We start from the raw sequence: 18,308 nt of genomic DNA, 5'->3' as shown, positions 1-18,308 counted from the left end.
AAAAAAAAAAAAAAAGAGAGAGAGAACCGGGAATAATGTGTGCACTTGTAATCCCAGTACTTAGGAGGCGGAGACAGGAGGATTGCAGGTTCAAGGCCAGCCTCAGCTACTTAGCAGGGCTCTTGGTAGCTTAGTGAGACCTTGTAAAAAAAAAAAATTAAAAAGAGCTGGGGTGTAACTTGGAAATAAAATGAGCGCCGGCCATGGTGGCCCATGCTTGTAATCCCCACTCTTGGGAGGCGGAGACAGGAGGATCGCGCAGGTTCAAAGCCAGCCTCGCTGGCTTAAGAGACCCTGTTTCCAAATAAAAATATAAAATAGGTCTGGGAGTGTAGCCCGGAGGTAGAAGGGCTTCCAGGAACCCCAGGACCACTAAAAAAAAAAAAAAGAAAAAAGAAAGAAGGAAAGAAAGAAAGAAAGAAAATGAGCATGGATTCAATCCTCAGTACCACCAATAAAAGAAGAGGAGTGGGAGGAAGTATGTCCAGGCAGAGGGAATATCAGGAACAAAGAAAAAGGAAGTATGGAACAGCTCTGAATTGCAAGTAGTTCAGAATTAATGGAGTAAAAAAAAGCATTGATAGATTTCCAGTTTACCTAGTAGTTGGGTGGAATTCTAATGCATGTCAATTTCAGTAGGAGAAGCTTATGATTCCATTCCCAAATGAGCCAGCACCTTCATTAGACCAACTTTCAAGAACTGAGCCCCCAACCTAGAAAACACTAATTACAAAAAGGACAGTATTTTCAGGCTCATATTGGACATTAGACAAATTAGTTTGTTATTCTTTGTGCCTCTGGTCCCTCATTTGTAACTTGGGATAATAGTCATGTCTTCTTTACAGGGTCATTGTAATGGTTATTACTTAATAAATAATACTTTAGTGAGACCCTCAGCAACTTGATGAGACCCTGCTTCAAACACACACACACACACACACACACACACACACACACACACACACACACACAAAGTTCCTGGGATGTGGCTTGGAGGTAGAATGCCCTGGGTTCAATCCAAGTGCCAAAAAAAACAAAAAACAAAAAACAAAAAAGTAGATAATACTGTCACATACTTTGAAGATTATTTGACACAGAAAAAGGGATCAAGAACAACAGCTGGTCTTACCTAGATGCTGTGCCAGCCTCACTCATCCCAGATGCTGGAGCCAGGTGGGTGCTAGAACCGTCACTCCTCAGCAGACAGGAAGGAATTTTTCTAAACACATGACTATGGTCATGGGTATGTAAAAATGTTTTCTGACCCCAAATCTGACAGGCTTTATGATAATGATACATAAACTCCGGGGCCCTGGAAAAGTCACAATTTCTGTGATCCTGGTTCTCTCATTTGGAAAATAGAGACAGTGATGCTTGCTTCATGTCTCAGCAAGACAAAATCAGGAAACATATTGTAAGCACATAATCTACTGCTCAGGCCCAAACATGCTGAAAGAACAGAGCCTCCATCAGCGGGTCCTCCCTGGGGAGGGGGCTGTGTAACAAAGTTGATGAGGCTTAAACATTCATTAAATGGCTCACTCGTTCAAAAATGCAAGTAAAGCGTACATGCTAAGCAACAGTGTCTCTTCATCATGTGAAACAAACACTACTGGTCTCTACCCGACGGACAAACCTGCGAGTAAAGATTTAATCTGCACCTGGCAGGTGCCTTTCAGCAGGGTCAGAGCCCATCCCTCCAGCCCACTTCTGCTGCTCATTGAGGGGGTGAATGAAGGGAAAGAAAAACCATCGTGTTTTCAAAGTTCTGTCCCCATTTCCCGCATAAACATAAGTGTCAGTTGTCATTTCCACTTGTTAATCCACCAATTACGCAATTATGTTTGGTTCCATAAGGAGTCAGCATTTACGTTTTTAGTCTGTTATTTCTTACTCAGGAGTCAAAGGCTCTTTTTTCTCCTAGATTTTCTACATCAGCACACATCTTAGAAGCAATCACATTACTGGTACGTCACTTTTCATTAGTCAGGGACCCTTAATATTACATCTCTTCTTGTTTGAAGTTTCCTTCCTTACCTTCCTCTAGCTCAGTCTCTCATTGGCTCAGTCCATGAGCATCTCTTCCTTTCCTCAAATTTCCTCTCTATCTGGAGTATTACACCCAGCTTTGAGGTACTCTGGTAAGAGGCCCTTTCCTAGTCCTTTAATAAAATTAGACACATTCTCTCAAGATCTCAGAGGACACTATGAAAGCACCTGTTGCCTTACATTTCAAGTAATATGGTGTCTGTAATAAGCAACAACTTCTTCTCTTTCTCCTTCTCTTTCTCCACCTCCTCTTCCTCCTTCTTCTTCTTTCTTCTTCCCCTTCCTCCTCCTCCTCCTCCTCCTCCTCCTCCTCCTCCTCCTCCTCCTCCTCCTCCTCCTCCTCCTCCTGCTCAACTCTCTTTTATTTTGAAACAGGGTCTCACTAAGTTTCTGAGGCTGGCTTTGAATGTACAATCCTCCTGTCTCAGCCTCCCAAGTACTGGAATTACAGGCCTGGTCTACTGCACCTGGCTAAACTGTAACTATTGAAAGACAGAAACATTTTCTCATTGAAGGTGATGAAGTATGTGTTACACAGGTAGATGAAATAAGGCTGGGTTCCTGAGTGCTGATCCCAAGCTGATTGCCTTTTTTATCCCCGAGGGAGTCAACCCTTCTCTGGCACAAAACTTTTAGCAGGTTGCTTCTTCCATTGGGGTGCAGCCACCCATCTTTTATCCCAAGACTACAAACACATGGTTTAAACCTCACAGAAATAGTCATGGCATTTTATCTTTTTTTGATCAGAGCATTAGAATGCATCCAGACCTCTCCTATATTTCTTCTAATCAATGTTTCCTTGAACTTTCAAGTCCTTTCACGTAGTCAGTACTGTCATTCACAGCCTACAGGATGGGTGAACAGAGATCAAAATGAACACACACACGAGTGCACTGTGGCTTGGTAGACTGGAAACGAGTTTCTGATGAAGAAATGTGTTTTAGCTTCAATGTTATTTATTACATAGAGAAGAATGACTTAAACTCCTATTTGGCCTTTTCTCCGCTTCCTGGCTTACTTTCTTGTCAGATTCCCAGCACTGAGAACTAAGGACTAATTTGTGATATTGGGCCTGAACTCCAAGAGAAAAGGACCCAGGATTTTGTGTCTGACAGTCAGCTGAGCCCTGCTCATCACCCAGCCCTGCCCCACAGGATCTGGCCACTCATCCCTCCTGTGGGGCGACACCCTCACGTCTGTGCTCCCAGTTGCTTCTCAACCACTTTCCAGAGCAACCCACACAGCTCTGGGGAGCCTTGCAGCTCTGCCCACGCTTTCTGCAACAGAGATCCAATGGGTGAAAAGGAGGAGAGGCTGAGGTGTTACCATCTGAATCCCAAGTACAAACAGCTAGTCTAAGGCTCAATCTTTATAAGCCACTTAATATTCCTGAAAACTCTTTTTTTCTAAATCAGTATCCCTGATGACTCAGAGAAAAACACAAACAAAACAAAAACTTTAAAACCCAGAGTAGGTTTAGGCACGTGTCATTTGGAGCATCGCGCCCACGGGGATATCTGGCAGTCGGCACTTGAAGTCCTAGGGAATCATTTATAATTACAAGGTGAGGAAAGATAGGAGAAGCTCATATCAACAGTCTTTTAATGAATTTCATTGTTTTATGTCCAAAGCTATCAATTTAAGAGTGAAAGAAATCCTCTTCTCTGGGATTATGTACACAGTACTAAAGTGAGCCCTGCTCCCTGGGTATCCCCCAGGGGGCACCAAAGAGCTGTTTCTTGTTTTAGAACTTGGATGTAAGCCCTGGGTGCCACTTAAGGGTCATATAAATCCCAGGAGACAGGGTCTACGGTGCAGACCTCTCAGGATCCGCCCGTTTCGTAGGGAGCTGGGAACCTATATCATATTATCAATTATTGCTCTTGGCCAAATTTAAGGATAAGCCAGGGGTTTCAAGCAACACTTCCAGACTCTTATTGAGAAGCAAATGGTACTGAGCCACCTCACAGAGCAGATGAGACTCAGATCTTTGGAATGACCCAAGACACAATACAGAATCTAATGCTGAATGACCAGACTGGGACTTCAGGGCTCACCGTGTCGCAGCTACAGATTCTCAAGGCGCCATTTAAACTTCCTGACTCTATCTGAGAAGCAAACCAAGAGTCTGAATAGTAAATACATGATTCATTGATACAGCAATTATCCATGAACCCCGGCCCCAGCACATAGCTAACAAAATATATGTTTAAGGGGATACTTGCTTTTGAACTAAAACACCATTATAGTAACTATGCCCATAATCCTGAACAATCTAGAGGTCATATTTTTATAAGACATCACTATCCCATAGTACAGATTCTAATTAAGATTAGAGCATTATACTTTTGTGACTTACCTTCTCAAAGTCTCGAAGAGCCTGAGTCTGCACCTGAGGGGGTTTCTCAAAAGCTCTCAAAGAATGAGTCTGCCCAAAGGGGACCTTTTCGGTACTTTTCCAGGCCTGTGGCTGCACTGGCGGGCCTCGATCTTTAGTGTCACTCAGAAAAGCTATCAGCAAAACAGAAGAACAACAAAAGTTCATACTGTGAACATACCATGATCGTTTTAACTGGCCCATCCCAGCAGAAAGTGGTTTCTGCAAAATGCACACCAATGCTAGGCCCTGTAGAAAGAACTCACTAGAAGAGTGGCCTATGGTAGATCATATTACTAAAGGTCCCCAGTGAACGCAACCCCATGGTGTGTGTCCACACCCCTTGCAGGGTGATGCTCACACTCCTATGATCACAGAGTCTCTTTCTCTACCCTGTGAATCCGGGTTGGCCAGGTGACTTGCTCTGTCTAACAAAACATGATGGAATGACAGTAGATAGTTCCAGAAACCATTCATTGAGATGCTTTGCTTTTCTGCCCTTGCCTTCTAGGACCTGAAGACCTCACTGCTGTGAAACCCAGTATCGATAGTAGAGAAGGACAGGCTAAGGTCAGAGGAGGGAAGAAGCCCAGCTGCCAGCCAAGCACCAACTGGCAGGCACATGAACAAAGCTGTCGTGGACCCTCAGGCCCAGTCAAGCTGTCAGAAGGTTGTAGTCATTTCAGTGACCCCACAGGAGACCAGTAGGAAAAATGCCCCATTTGCCAACAGAGAAGTGTGAGGAATAATAAAGCATTGTTCTAAGCCAAACAAACTCATTTTGGGCAAACTCATTCTTAAAGGGCCAGGCAGTATTTTAGGCTTCCGTCTGTACAGTCTCTGTCACAACTACTCATCTCTGCCTGTGTAGCTCGGAGCAGACACAGACACAGAGTGAAGAAGCTTGACTATGAGGCTGTGAAGCTATGTTTACAAAAACTGGCTGTTGACCCATGGTTAAAGTTTGCTGGACACTGTTACTCTCTCTCTCTCTCTCTCTCTCTCTCTCTCTCTCTCTCTCTCTCTCTCTCTCTCTCTCTCTCCCTTTCCCTCTCCCTCTCCCTCTCCTTCTCTCTCTCTTTCTTTCTCTTTTGGTACTGGGGGGGATTAAACCCAGGGACATTCTACCTCCAAGCTATACCCCCAGCCCCCCTTTTTTTTAAAACAGTTTCAACAGGTTTCTGAGAGTCTTGCTACATTGTTGAGGCTGACCTTGAACCTTCAATCCTCCTGTCTCAGCTTCCCAAGTACTGGAATTACAGGTGTGCGCTACCATACCTGTCCTGCTGGCCTGGTTTTAAACCACTAAATTATGGCTGGCTTGTTATGTGAACAAACAAACAAAAAAGCCTTTAAAAAAAAAAAAAAGCTACTAAGCCGGGTGTGGTGGCGCACACTTGTAATTCCCGCGCTTGGGAGGCAGAGACAGGAGGATCACGCAGGTTCGAAGCCAGCCAGCTGGCTTAAGAGACCCTGTTTTCAAATAAAAAAATATAAAAATAGGTCTGGGAGTGTAGCCCGGAGGTAGAAGGGTTCCATCCCCAGTACCACCAAAAAAAAAAAAAAAAAAAGGCTACTAGAAAGTATTTCTACCAATCTCTTTACAGATAATTTTTCTATTACAGGTTCTAAAATAGTTTCATATGAATTATTTTATTTATAGGGTCATAGCAATCAGTGAGGTAGAGTAATGTGATGTGGTGTGTGTGTGTGTGTGTGTGTGTGTGTGTGTGTGTGTGTGATTCTGAGGATTGAATCCCAGGGATGTTGAGCTATACCCATCCTTGTTTGTTTTGTTTTATTTGTTTGTAAATATGGTTTCACTAAGTTACCATGTGCTGGCCTCAAACCTGCCATCTTCCTGTTTTAGTCAGCCAAGTACTGGGATTACAGGCATGAGACACTACACCTGGCTCCAACGTAATCTTATTTTCTTTTTTGTGGGTCTGGGGATGGAATGGAACCCTGCATTATTTTTTATTCTTTATTTTGAAACAGTCTCACTAAATTGCAGAGGGCTTCACTAAGTAACTGAGGCTGTCCTTGAACTGCAATCCTCTGGTTTCAGCCTCCTGAATGCTGGGATTGCAAGCATGTGCCACCACACTCAGCATCCAATGTAATTCTTAAATTCATTTTACTTATGAGTAAATAAAAGATCAGAAATTTTGCTTGCCCAAAACCACACTGCTTTATTTTTTTTTTTTTTTTGCGTTTCCTTTTCTTTTTTTTTTCTTTTTTTTAATTTCATTTTATTGGTGCACTGTATTCATACATCATAGTGGGATACAAACTTTTGTAGACATACATGCACACATCGCCCAGTCAGCCCCCACCCAATCCCCACCCCATTCTCTCCCCATCCCTCCTTCCCATGCTTGGCTTAGTGGTTGACATCTAGTATTATAGCAATTTATCCAAAATTAAAAATGTTAATCTCACATAACAGTTTCATTTATCTGATACCAAGCTTTTGATGACTTAAAGATAACATTTCAATATTTCTTTTTGCTTTCTTTCCTACCAGAGGATTTTTTTTTGTTTTTTTTAGGTGAAACTATCATATATTTATATATTTATTTTTCAGAAAAAAATCTATCCTAATATGGAATATGGATTCTAGATACCCAAAACAATCTTGAAAAAGAACAAAGCTAGCAGATATATATTTTCTGATTTCAAACCATATAAAGCTACAATAATTGAAACAGTGTAGTACTGTTCTAAAGGCAGATATATAAAGCATTGGAGTTAAATACAAGCCTAGAGCTAAATTCTTCCCTATATTGCCAAGTTATTTTTGACAAGGTTTCCATGAACATTTGGTGGTGGAAATAATAATCTTTTAATTAAATATTGTTGAAAAATAATAATTACATGGAAAAGAATAAAATTGGACCCTTACCTAATCCCACATACAAGTATTAACTCAAAATAGATAAAAAACCTAAATATATATCTTAAGACTATAAACTTTTAGAAGAAAATCTGGGTCATAAAACCTCGCAACATTGAAATTGGCAGTGATTTCTTGGATATGATTTCAATGGCACAGGCAACAGAAGAATATACAAACTCCCTAAAAAATAATAAAAAAATATTGTATATCCAAAGACAATGTAAACAGAGTTAAAAGTTACTAATAGAATTGGATAAAATATTTCCAAATGCTATATCTGAAGGTATATTAATATTCCAACTAGAAATCCTAAAAATTAACAACAATAAAGGCAAACAATACAATTTAGAGATAGGTAAAAGACTAACATAAATAATGAATCTCCACAGATAACCAATCTTAGTTGTCTGTTGGATGTAAAGTCTTGTTTCTCTGGTTCTGGTGAGTGTTACCTATTTCTTCTTTGTAGTTAATCTCTTTAAGTATTTTCTCTAGTGCTGGTTTTGAAGACATAAATTCCTTCAGTTTCTGTTTGTCATGGAAGCTTCTTATTTCTCCATCTAATTTGATAGAAAGTTTTGCTGGGTAGGACATTTTTGGCTGGAAGTTGTTTTCTTTCAGAGTTTGGAATATGTTACTCCAAGCCCTTCTGGCTCTCATGACTTGGTTTGGGAAGTCTGGAGTGATTCTAATTGGTTTGCCTCTGAATATCACTTGGCCCTTTGTTTTTGTTGCCTTTAAGATTCTCTGCTTGGCTTCCACATTGGTCATTTTGACAATTATATGGCGTGGGGATCCTCTTCTCCGATCCTGTCTAAAGGGAGTTCTATAAGTTTCCTGGATCTGTGTATCAACCTCTTGCTCTATATTTGGAAAATTTTCTGCTATTACTTCCTTGAAGAGATTGTTGATCCCTTTGGTATCACTTTCTTTTCCCTCCTCTATTCCAATTATTCTTAGGTTAGCTCTCTTAAGATGGGCCCATATTTCTTCAATGTCAGATTCCTGCTGTTGTATATTTTTTTCTAGATTAGAAACTATGCGTTCATTTTTGGATTGCTCATCTTCTAAGAGCGAGATTCTGTTCTCCATGTGGTCTAATCGGTTGTTTGTGCTTTGAATTGAGGCCTTTACTTCATTAATTGCATCCTTTATCTCTTTTTGGCTCTCTCTGAGTTCTTTTCGAAGCACCTCTATTATTTCTATAGTTATTTTCCTGATTTGATCTTCTAGAAATCTCTGATTTTCTGTTTTATCAGGTTCTGATGTTGTGGGGTTGTGGGCATTCATTGCCCCAGTGTTATTCCTCTTTCCCATGATTTCGGAGGTTTGTGCCTTCTCTGGGTTCTTCCCTTGGGTCACTATGACTTCACTTAAGGTGCTCTGGATCTCGAGTCTGTATTATCTCAGACCCCACTACTCCTTTACTGGGTTGTATCACAGAGTCTCCGACCCAGGGAGTCGATAGAGGCTGCTTTAAACTATGGGGGGTGCCAGGTTGCACGTTCTCCTATGGTGTGATATCTCTGCCACCCCCACTCCCTCACTGGGTCAAGTCCCAGGGGGTACAGTACTGGGATTTCTCCTCTGTGGCCCACAATTTGACTCACTGTTCTTGAGTACGCAGATGTAGCTGTACTGGACTTGGTGAATTCACTGCTGCTGCCGCTGGTGGCAATATGGCGCCGCTGCCACGCCCTCGGCCGTGAGGCTGGCGTATTTTTTCTTCTCTGGTTTTGAGTTCCACTTTGAGTTCCTGCAGCGTGTGCTGAGCTCAGCCACTGGGAGCTCTAAATGCTCTCTGCGCCGAAAGATCCCGCCTGGCTGTTCCGCAGCGGCTCACCTTGACTTGCTGTAGCCGTCCGGTGAGTTCGCCGCTGCCGCCGGCAGTATGGCGCTGCTGCCGCGTCCTTGGGCGCGTGTATCTCCTCTGTGGCTCTGAGCTCTGTTCTCAGTCCGCTTTCTCTCTGGAGCCTGGTGGGTTTTTTGTTTTTCTGGTGATGGTGTTTTCTGGCTATGAAAGGCGCTGGTTTTGTGGTAATGGAGATTGGTTGTTAGCGGGGCTCTTAAGCCCCGCTTTTCTCGGTCGCCATCTTCCCGGAAGTCCTCCACCACACTGCTTTAAAGTGGTAAATGCAATCCCATGTTCTCTCTACCTAGCTTTCTTAGTGGCATGTAGATACTGTGTTATCTTAGCCACTAAGGAGACTTTAATAGGTGTAAGAGTTGGGAGGAAACGGGCAAGGGGTGGAGACCCAAGCACTGTACTGCTCTGGGAGAGCCTGCTCACCCATGCCAGCTTTTAAGCAACTACACTGAAAGAGGAAAAAATCAAGACTTTAGTCAGGCGTGGCCCACGAGTCTGTAGACTGGGGCAGGGCTGGGTTATAAGCCATTATTATTGAACAGTTGTTTTTACATTATAAAGAATAAGCACCATGGCAATGCACTGAGCTCCACAGACAGAACCAGGGCAAATGAGAGCAAGTGGGCCGCAGCCACCTGACGCCCACTGAGAAGCAGCATCGTCATCCTGGGCTATCCGTTTGTGATGCTGTATGCAAACAGAAAAACTAATAATAACTATAGCGATAATATAAAGTAACTTAAGGAAAGTAAGGCTTTTTAGCCGGGCATGACGGTGCACACTTGTAATCCCAACATTCAGGAGGCTGAGACAGGAGGATTAAGGTTCTCAGACAGCCTCAGCTACTTTGTGAGGCCCTCTGCAATTCAGTGAGACCCTGTTTCAATATAAAGAATGAAAAATAGGGCTGGGGGTACAGCTCAGATGTAGAATGCCGCTGGGTTCCACCCTTAGTACTGCAAAAAAAAAAAAAAAGGAAAGTAAGGCTTTTAAGATAAAGGATAATATTAAAAGTTCTCTCTTGTATTCTAGGACAAAGGAAAGTCTGATGCAGGGGGGAAAAGGTTTTGAGGCTAGGGGAAAAAGGAAGGAATAAAAGAGAAAGAGGCTGGTACAGAGAAAAATTATGGTGATTGATAGGGTATCCAATGCATTTTTTTCTTGCCCCAAAGTATTTAACTCTCCATTATATTTCTGACTTAAAAAAAAAAACTCATACCTGAAATACAAGACTGTATTATTTGTATTTACTGGTGCACAGCACATATTAATTATATATGGAGAAGGCATTTTTCATTTTTAATTATCCTTGATACACAAAATAGTTTTTTCATTCACTGTATACACTCTGATTGCAACTAATAATAATGATACGTAATGATAGTGAAGATGTTGCACCTGTTTTGCTGGTATAGCTGATGTTTCTAAGCAAATGTAATTTTTATTTATTTATTTTTTATTTTGGTACTGGGGATGGAACCCAGGGACATTCAAGCTCCAAGCTACACTCCAGCCCTATTTTTTATTCTTTAGTTGGAAACAGGGTATCAGTGAGTTGCTGAGGGCCTCAGTAAGTAGCTGAGACTAGCTTTGAACCTACACAATCCTCCTGTCTCAGCCTCCCAAGTACTGGGATTACAAGCGTGTACCACCACGCCTGCCAAATGTTATTTTTTAAATTAAAGAAATTAGAAGGAATGATTTCTGTCACATTTAGATGAAATTAAATAGGCTAAAGAGATATGCAGAATATGATAAAACAGAACAAAAATATTGTACTGTGATATTGGTGGGATCTGATGGGAAGAATGGAGCCTGCAAAGTTGGGATTTGAATCCTAATCACTTGCTAGTTGTGGGAATGTAAGCAAATCTCTCAATTTTTACAAAATCTGCTACAAAAATTACATGAAATAATAAATGAAAGCCCCTCCCCACCGAGAACGACATTATTACAATATCCATTTTAATAGTGTACTATTGTAGAGATGTCCTGCTAGTGGCAGAATTTTTAAGTAATTTTACAAGTGACTTTAATCTTGCAGTTACAGAATTATTAAAAAGTGAGCAGAGTTCACATAAGTATTTCAGTTAGAACTTATTGCATTGTGTTGCTTCCTGGCACATATAATTACATGTAGCATAGAACTTTCTGCTGGGGGTCATTTAATTCCTGCTGCTGCAGTGGTATGTGCAGATTTGGAAATTCATGGCAGTTTGATAAAGTTATAGTCTCCAAAATTCAAAGGAATAATGATTAGCAGAAAACCAAGAATTTACCAAGGCACCCATACCTGCCATATTGCTTGATCTAGGTACCGTCTCTCCATCATCCTCTGCGAAATAATCTCTGTGGAGAGAAACATTAATTAATAAGATACAACCACACGAGCCCACAATCCCCGGGAGATGAGACATCTACATACTGTTTTTTTTCTTTTATTGGCGTACTGTAATCATACATTTTGGTGAAGTTTGAGGATGCATATCTATGTTTATAGCAGCACAACTGCCAAACTATGGAATCAGCCAAGATGCCCATTAGTAGATGAATGGATTGCCCATTAGTAGATGAATGGATTGCCCATTAGTGGATTGCAGAACTATGGGATATGTACACAATGGAATTTTACTCAGCCATGAAGAAGAACAAAATATTGTTCTCACTCATTTCTCCACAAATATTCATTATTTTTGGCAGAGGGGGTTTTCCACAACTAGTAAGGAAAGATGAATAAATGTATGGTATGGCTGGAGACAGCTAATACTAAAAAAAAAAAAGAAAAGGGATGTGGGGAGGCAGAGGGGGTTGCAATTTTCAGTAGAAGGCCTCCCTAAGAAGCATCAAATTTAAAGGCCCACAGGAGGAAGCAAAGAAGGGTTTGCAGCTCCTACTACATGTACAGCCAGCCAGTAAACAAATATTTTCACCAGTATTAATTGCAATTGTGCAAATGAAGGAAAACGCAGAGGGAATTTAACTACTATGAGGACTCATAAAAAGAGATATTTAAGCTTAGATAAGAAGGATATCAAGCAGATGAAGAATAAATAAGAGCAAAATAATGTTATATCAGGATGGAACAGCAAAGATCCTAAGTCAAGAAGGAATTAAAGAAGAGCAGAGAGAGCCAGTGCTGTGGCCAGATCATACAGAGCCGTATGAGGTATGTTGCGGATAGTGAGTTTGATTTGGAGTGGTCTGAGAAACCAATGAAGGATTTTTAATTAGAGAACAAGTGGTAAAGGAACAGAGATTTAGATTTTAGATGGATTATTCTGTCTGCACAGTGAGACTGTGTGGAGTGGGCAAAGAGGACAGTGAGAGTCTATATTCCAAGCATGAAGTTGAAAAGGCTTTAACTAAAGGAAAGAAAGTGGAGATCGAGAGAAAAATTCAAGATATGGTTAGGGACCAGGCATGGTGGTGCACGCTTGTAATTCCAGTACTTGGGAGGCGGAGACAGGAGGATCACAGGTTTGAGGACAGCTCAGAAAGCAGTGAGACTCTCATTAACCTAACAAGACCTTGTTTCAAAATAAAAAGTAAAAGCTATACATGGTGGCACATGCTTATAATCCCAGTATTTCGGAGGCTGAGACATGAGAATCCTGGTTCACAGCCAACCTCAGCTACTTAGTGAGGCCCTTACAACTTAGTGAGACCCTGTTTCAAAATAAAGAATTATAAATTGGGCTAAGGGTGTAGCTCTGAGGTAGAATGCCCCTGGGTTCAATCCCCAGCACCAAAACATACATACATACATATAGGGTTGATGTGTACCTCGGAGGTAGAATGTCCCTGAGCTCAATTCCCGGTAACACACACACACACACACACACACACACACACACACACACACGAAGTAGAATTGACACAGAACACTTGAAATATGGGCAAAAGTCCAATCATGGACATGCTAGCATATACCACAATCCAGAAGCAAGCAACATATCTGATTACCACCTTCGTCCAGAACTGGGAAAATCTCAAAATGTACTCAACAAACACAGGTCATGCACCTTCTATCTTTTCAGGTACTGTTTTAAGTCCCAGGAACACAACAGTGAACAAAACAGACAAAACCTCCTTTGTTCATGGAACTTATAGTAAGGAAAGATGAATAAATGCACAGTATGGCTGGAGACGGCTAATATTAAAAATAAAAGGAAAGGACTCTGCGGAGGCTGAGGGGGGTGCAATTTTCAGTAGAAGGCCTCCCTGAGAAGCACCAAATTTAAAGGCCCCCGGGAGAAAGCACAGAAGGGTTTGCAGAGCATCGAGGAGGAATCTGCTGAGCAGTAGTAGGTAGTAAGGTCAGAAAGACATGGGAGGGCTGGGCGGGGGGCTCCATCTGTGTACAGCTTCTGGTACACTAGAGGCGCTGGACTCTTGTGAATCAGAAAGACATGAACTGAGTGACTACCGTTTTAAAATGGTTGATTGCTGCTGTTTTGACAACAAGCTGGGTGGGTGGACATGGCAGAAACAGAAAGATGATGGCAATAATTCTATGGAGAGATGCTTCTAACACTTAGCTTATTCTTTAAACCCGTGGGTACTCCCAGACAGCTGCAACCAGAAAGAATCCTGTAGATGGAGATTAAGGGCACTTCTTTTTTTTTTTTTTTTAAACCAGATAAGAGGTACAGGAAGGTGGAAGAGAAGTTGGCATTTGTGTGGAAATTGATGTTCTTTCTTTCCCGTCTCAGGACTGGATCTTGGCAGAAATCTTCACTTTGTTAAATCCCAGATGTAGGTGAAAGTACCAGACTGGTACTTTCAACTGGTACAACAACTGGTGATTCATTACTCATCAAAATAAAGAGTAGAGCACCCACCCGTGATGCTTTTGGATCTCTGTTTTTCCTTTCTCCTTCTCATTAAAGAGTTTCTCTGAGAGAAAGAAATGCAAGAGAGGAATGTGTGATTTCTAGATTCCCTTCCATTGAGGTAAAGCTGGGTGTCAAAACCACTCATCAGAACAAGGTCTTTAAATGGGTAGGGGAAATACTTATACTCAGCAGTTGCTATTTCTCAGCATTTACACTCAGTTCTTTGAAAAAGTTGGTTATGCGTGTGCCTTCAGGAGCAAGACTAACCCTTTGGCCAAATCCAGCCCATCCAACATGTTTCATTCAGTCCACACTAGATTGACCATGTCCAAGTTCCATTGGATAACAAGAGGGTAAAAAATCACTGAGTCTGCCTGTCCACACAGGGAGATAATTTGCCTCCGGGAAACAGAACATACGAGTGGTTTCCAGCTTGCCATGGTCTTTGCCACCCCTGTCCTTGTAGTCCCAGCTCACTAACTTATTAATTGTACCAGACTGGCTCCTTGGAGACATCTAAGGCCACAAGTACAGCCCAAATGCAGAAGGAATTTGATTTCTGTCTTAAGACACAACCTTGAGCAATAGTTGACTTTACAAAATTCATTAATTTGTGGTAACAAGCTACTAAGTAAATTATAAATCACTTTTTTCCCATTGGACACCAGTTTTCCTAAATGACTGCAAAAGAAGGGCAGGTATTTCAAAGGTTCTTTGCAGTGATTATAGTATGCAATTCTTTTCTAATAGATGCTTCACCATGAAACCTATTTTAATGCTTTCCAAGGATCTGGGGCACTTCTCAGACACAGCCTCACTTAATCCTCCTTGTTCTACAGATCCCACATTGTAGATCAGGAGTGGGTTACAGTGACTATGAGGCAGTATATATTAGCCCTCTGGATAGCTCTCCTCCACCCCACCCTACCCTACCCACTCTAAGATTGCTGTCTGCCTGCTGTGAATCAATAACTCGACAGATAGAGAGGTTACTTTAGATGCATACAGAGTAAAAAAAAAAAGGCATATTTGTAATCTCTCTGGGGATTTTTTAAAATCACTTTCGCTCTATTAACAGCTCAAGTTCCCTCTCGTACTGCCAGACAGAGGGGTTCACTCAACTGCTCCAAAAGGTTGAGAAGAAATTTGATGCCCCCAAGGGAAGGGGCTCATGGTGAAGAAACATATATGTCTAGGGGATTGAAATTTGTGACATCATCTGAAAAACCCAAAGTGCAAAGAGAATTGGGGTATGATAGATATAGACTCCACATCTCCCCCTACACACACACACACACACACACACACACACACACACACACACCAGAGTAAGATACCTTGGTATATTCTTCCATATTCCCAAATCCAGAAAAAAATGTATACTCTAGTTTGGGTTTCTCAAATTCAAGTGTTTCTATATTTTTTAAACAACAGTTTCTGAATGACTCATATTCAGCCAGCATGTCATTCACTAAGGCACTTACAACTCTCCCACACGCATACTTTAAATCTTGTTTTCCCCACAGAAATTAGGAATAAGTTTCACCTTTATCTTCCTGCAGCAACCTCATCAGTCTATTAATTCCAATACCAATTTCACTGAAATCAAAGGTATTAATGTTTTTGCCAAGACACTAGTCTGCTTAATTGAAAGAACCAAACATTTTCCAAGCACAAACATTCATAAGCTGTTCACCTTCCTGGTTCTGCATGCTGTATCACCCTTATTTTCTTCATTAGTTGTTAAGTAGCTTGTAAGATGCTAAACTCAAAACTATACATCAAATTTTGACACCCCTAATAACAGCTTTTCCTATAGTTTTCCAGGGTGAATGGTTTGGAAATGATCAGAAAATAATTGCTCCTCTTTGAAAGCCATCTGGTACTTCCTGATATTCCAGTGCTATCAAACTGTGCCTGATGATTCTTTCCAGTAATTTTCTAAGAATGGTAGCTTCATTTATGGTGAGATATATCCAAGACATTCAATTTTCCTTTGCTTTAAATGACTAGTGATAGAATCCTTTTCAGGACCTGAGTATCTCCTAGGTCCTATCCTCCCTGGTCTAGTCTCTTGTAACATTGAAGATCATGGGGGTAGAGACTTGGGTTATTTCTTCCTTAGCAAAGAGTAATCACAATGGAATTTTCAGTGAGATATTTTCTATAAGGCATATTTATACCTTTTTTTTGCAAACTGTGTATCTGGCATCATTGTCTGATACTTTGATCTGTTTAATGTGTGTACTGAGAGGAGCTACAGATCATGTTAATAGACCATCTTTTTGCAAGACAGAAGCAATTTCCATCACCAATCAGATTCTGTAATGAGTCTCTGAATAGTATTGACAGTTGTATCTCAGGACCAGAATCACCACCAAAACTACTTGTAAGGTCTATGTAGGCCTCATCACTTCCTTCTCTGTAGTCTCATCTATTAAAATAATTAACCTAGGACTATTTCTTCTCATAGTATTACCCACACTTCCAAAGGGATGGTTACACACCCTTAAGCTGTTCTGAGCACCGCACAGTCTATCCCTCACCTCATCACTTACCACCACCCTCAGCATCTCCAAGCCTGTAGAAAAGGCTAGTTCCAGGAGATGTTTTTTATATTTCCAACTTCTTTGAATGTGATTCTCTTATTACAAATAAAAATTCAGAAGGGGAAAAGCTATGTGCTATAGCAGTACTTGGAGCAAAACCTGGGACCTGGTTGTTATTTTGAGTTTTTAATTCCATTTTATAAACATTTATCAAGAAGCCGTTTATATGCCAGGCACTGAAAATGTAAACAAAAATATGCGCTCTGTTACCAAGTCCTCATAATTTATTGTAGAAGTAGAAACATGATCCAAAGAGAGAGGTTTCAGAATGATGAGGTCTAATAGGGATTTCAGAATATAAGTGAGACACTAATTAATTTTATCCCAGAAAGGAGCAAGTCTAGGAAACCTATAGAAAACAGAGTCTATTATATCTTTATTTTGAAGGCTAGATATAAATATACAAGGAGATATGACAAAGACCTAAAGATAGGATCATGAAGAATGTATTTCATTTTGTTTTCCCAGCCTGAAGGTCTTAAGTGGCTCCCATGAACCTCTTCCAATTCTTTTGTTATTTTTCCCTCTCCTCTAGCCTTCCTCCCAAATGCTGACCCCCATGTGGGATTATTAAGTGGAACCAAGGGCAGAAACCACTTCTTTATGACACTTTCCTCCTCAAACACTACATCTTCATCTAACTACTCAGAACCCTGTTATAGCTTGGATCTTAAATGTCCCCCAAAAGCCTATGGGCCAAAGCCTTGGTTGTCAGCCTATGGCATGACTGACAGGTACTGAAAGTGGTAGGAGGTGGAGCCTAATGAAAAGAAGGTAGGTCATTAGGGTCATTGGGGGGATGTACTTGAAAGATATATTGGTACCCAAGTCCCTTCCTGTTTCTCTCCTTGCTTCCTAGTGACCGCAAGGTGAACAGTTTTGCTCCACCATGTTCTGCCAAGATATAATGTGCTGCCACAGGCCCAATGCCACAGAGCCAATTGACCGTGGACTGAAACCTCTGAAATTGGGAGCTAAAATAAACCTTTGAGTTGTTTATCTTAGGTATTTTTGTCTCATGAAAGCTGGCTAGCACAGAAAACTGGTACTAGAACTGGAGTCATTGCTGTGACTATAACTAATGATGTGGTTCACCAGTTTTGGGGATTGGTTTGTAATAGAAATCTGGAAAAGTTTAGAAAAGCTGTCTGGAGAATATCTAGAATGCAAGCTTAATGAGAGGCCTTGGAATCAGAATGCTCATAGGAATGTAGACAGTAAAGGCAGTGTTGATGAGGTTGCTGATGGAAATAAGAACTAATGGAATTGGACTAAAGGCTACCCATGTTTTCTTCTGGCCAGGAAGCCAGAATAAACAAACAAAAACATTTGTCTACATTTTGTCCATGCTGTAAGACTTTGTGGAAAGTTGGGTTTAAAGGTGATGGACTAACTGAGCTAGTGGAGGAAATTCTAAGGAAGCACAGCATACATAATTCTAAGGCAGCAGCATAGTTATTTTGAGCTGGCTGTTTTGAGCTGGATTTATAGTGAGAATTGAGAGAAAAGCAGCTCAGTAAGATTTAGAAAACACTTGCAGTTTAACCAGAAAAAAAGGCATGTTTAAAGTGACAGACTAAAGCCATACCTTTTGTGTGTGGTGGGGGGGAACGACTAGGGATGGAACCCAGAGCCATTTCTACCTCCGAGCTACATCCTCAGCCCAATTTTT

General features: G+C 41.1%; 1 protein-coding gene across 3 annotated transcripts in view; it reads right to left on the bottom strand.

Moving 5' to 3' along the window:
• PDE4DIP (phosphodiesterase 4D interacting protein) overlaps positions 1-11,537 on the bottom strand; it is a gene marked incomplete at both ends in the record, with an annotated part of 180,290 nt that extends 168,753 nt beyond the window's left edge. For all 3 annotated transcript variants that reach the window (XM_080692738.1, XM_080692727.1, XM_080692730.1), the window contains 2 exons: positions 4,409-4,560; positions 11,486-11,537. In XM_080692738.1, coding sequence (XP_080548864.1) covers positions 4,409-4,560; positions 11,486-11,492 — 159 coding nt within the window. The remainder of the gene's footprint in view (positions 1-4,408; positions 4,561-11,485) is intronic.
• Between the last annotated feature and the right edge of the window lie 6,771 nt (positions 11,538-18,308).

Source organism: Muscardinus avellanarius (genome assembly GCF_963383645.1).
Source record: "Muscardinus avellanarius genome assembly, chromosome: 3".
Classification (NCBI taxonomy): domain Eukaryota; kingdom Metazoa; phylum Chordata; class Mammalia; order Rodentia; family Gliridae; genus Muscardinus; species Muscardinus avellanarius.
This window is presented reverse-complemented; position numbering and strand designations above follow the sequence as displayed.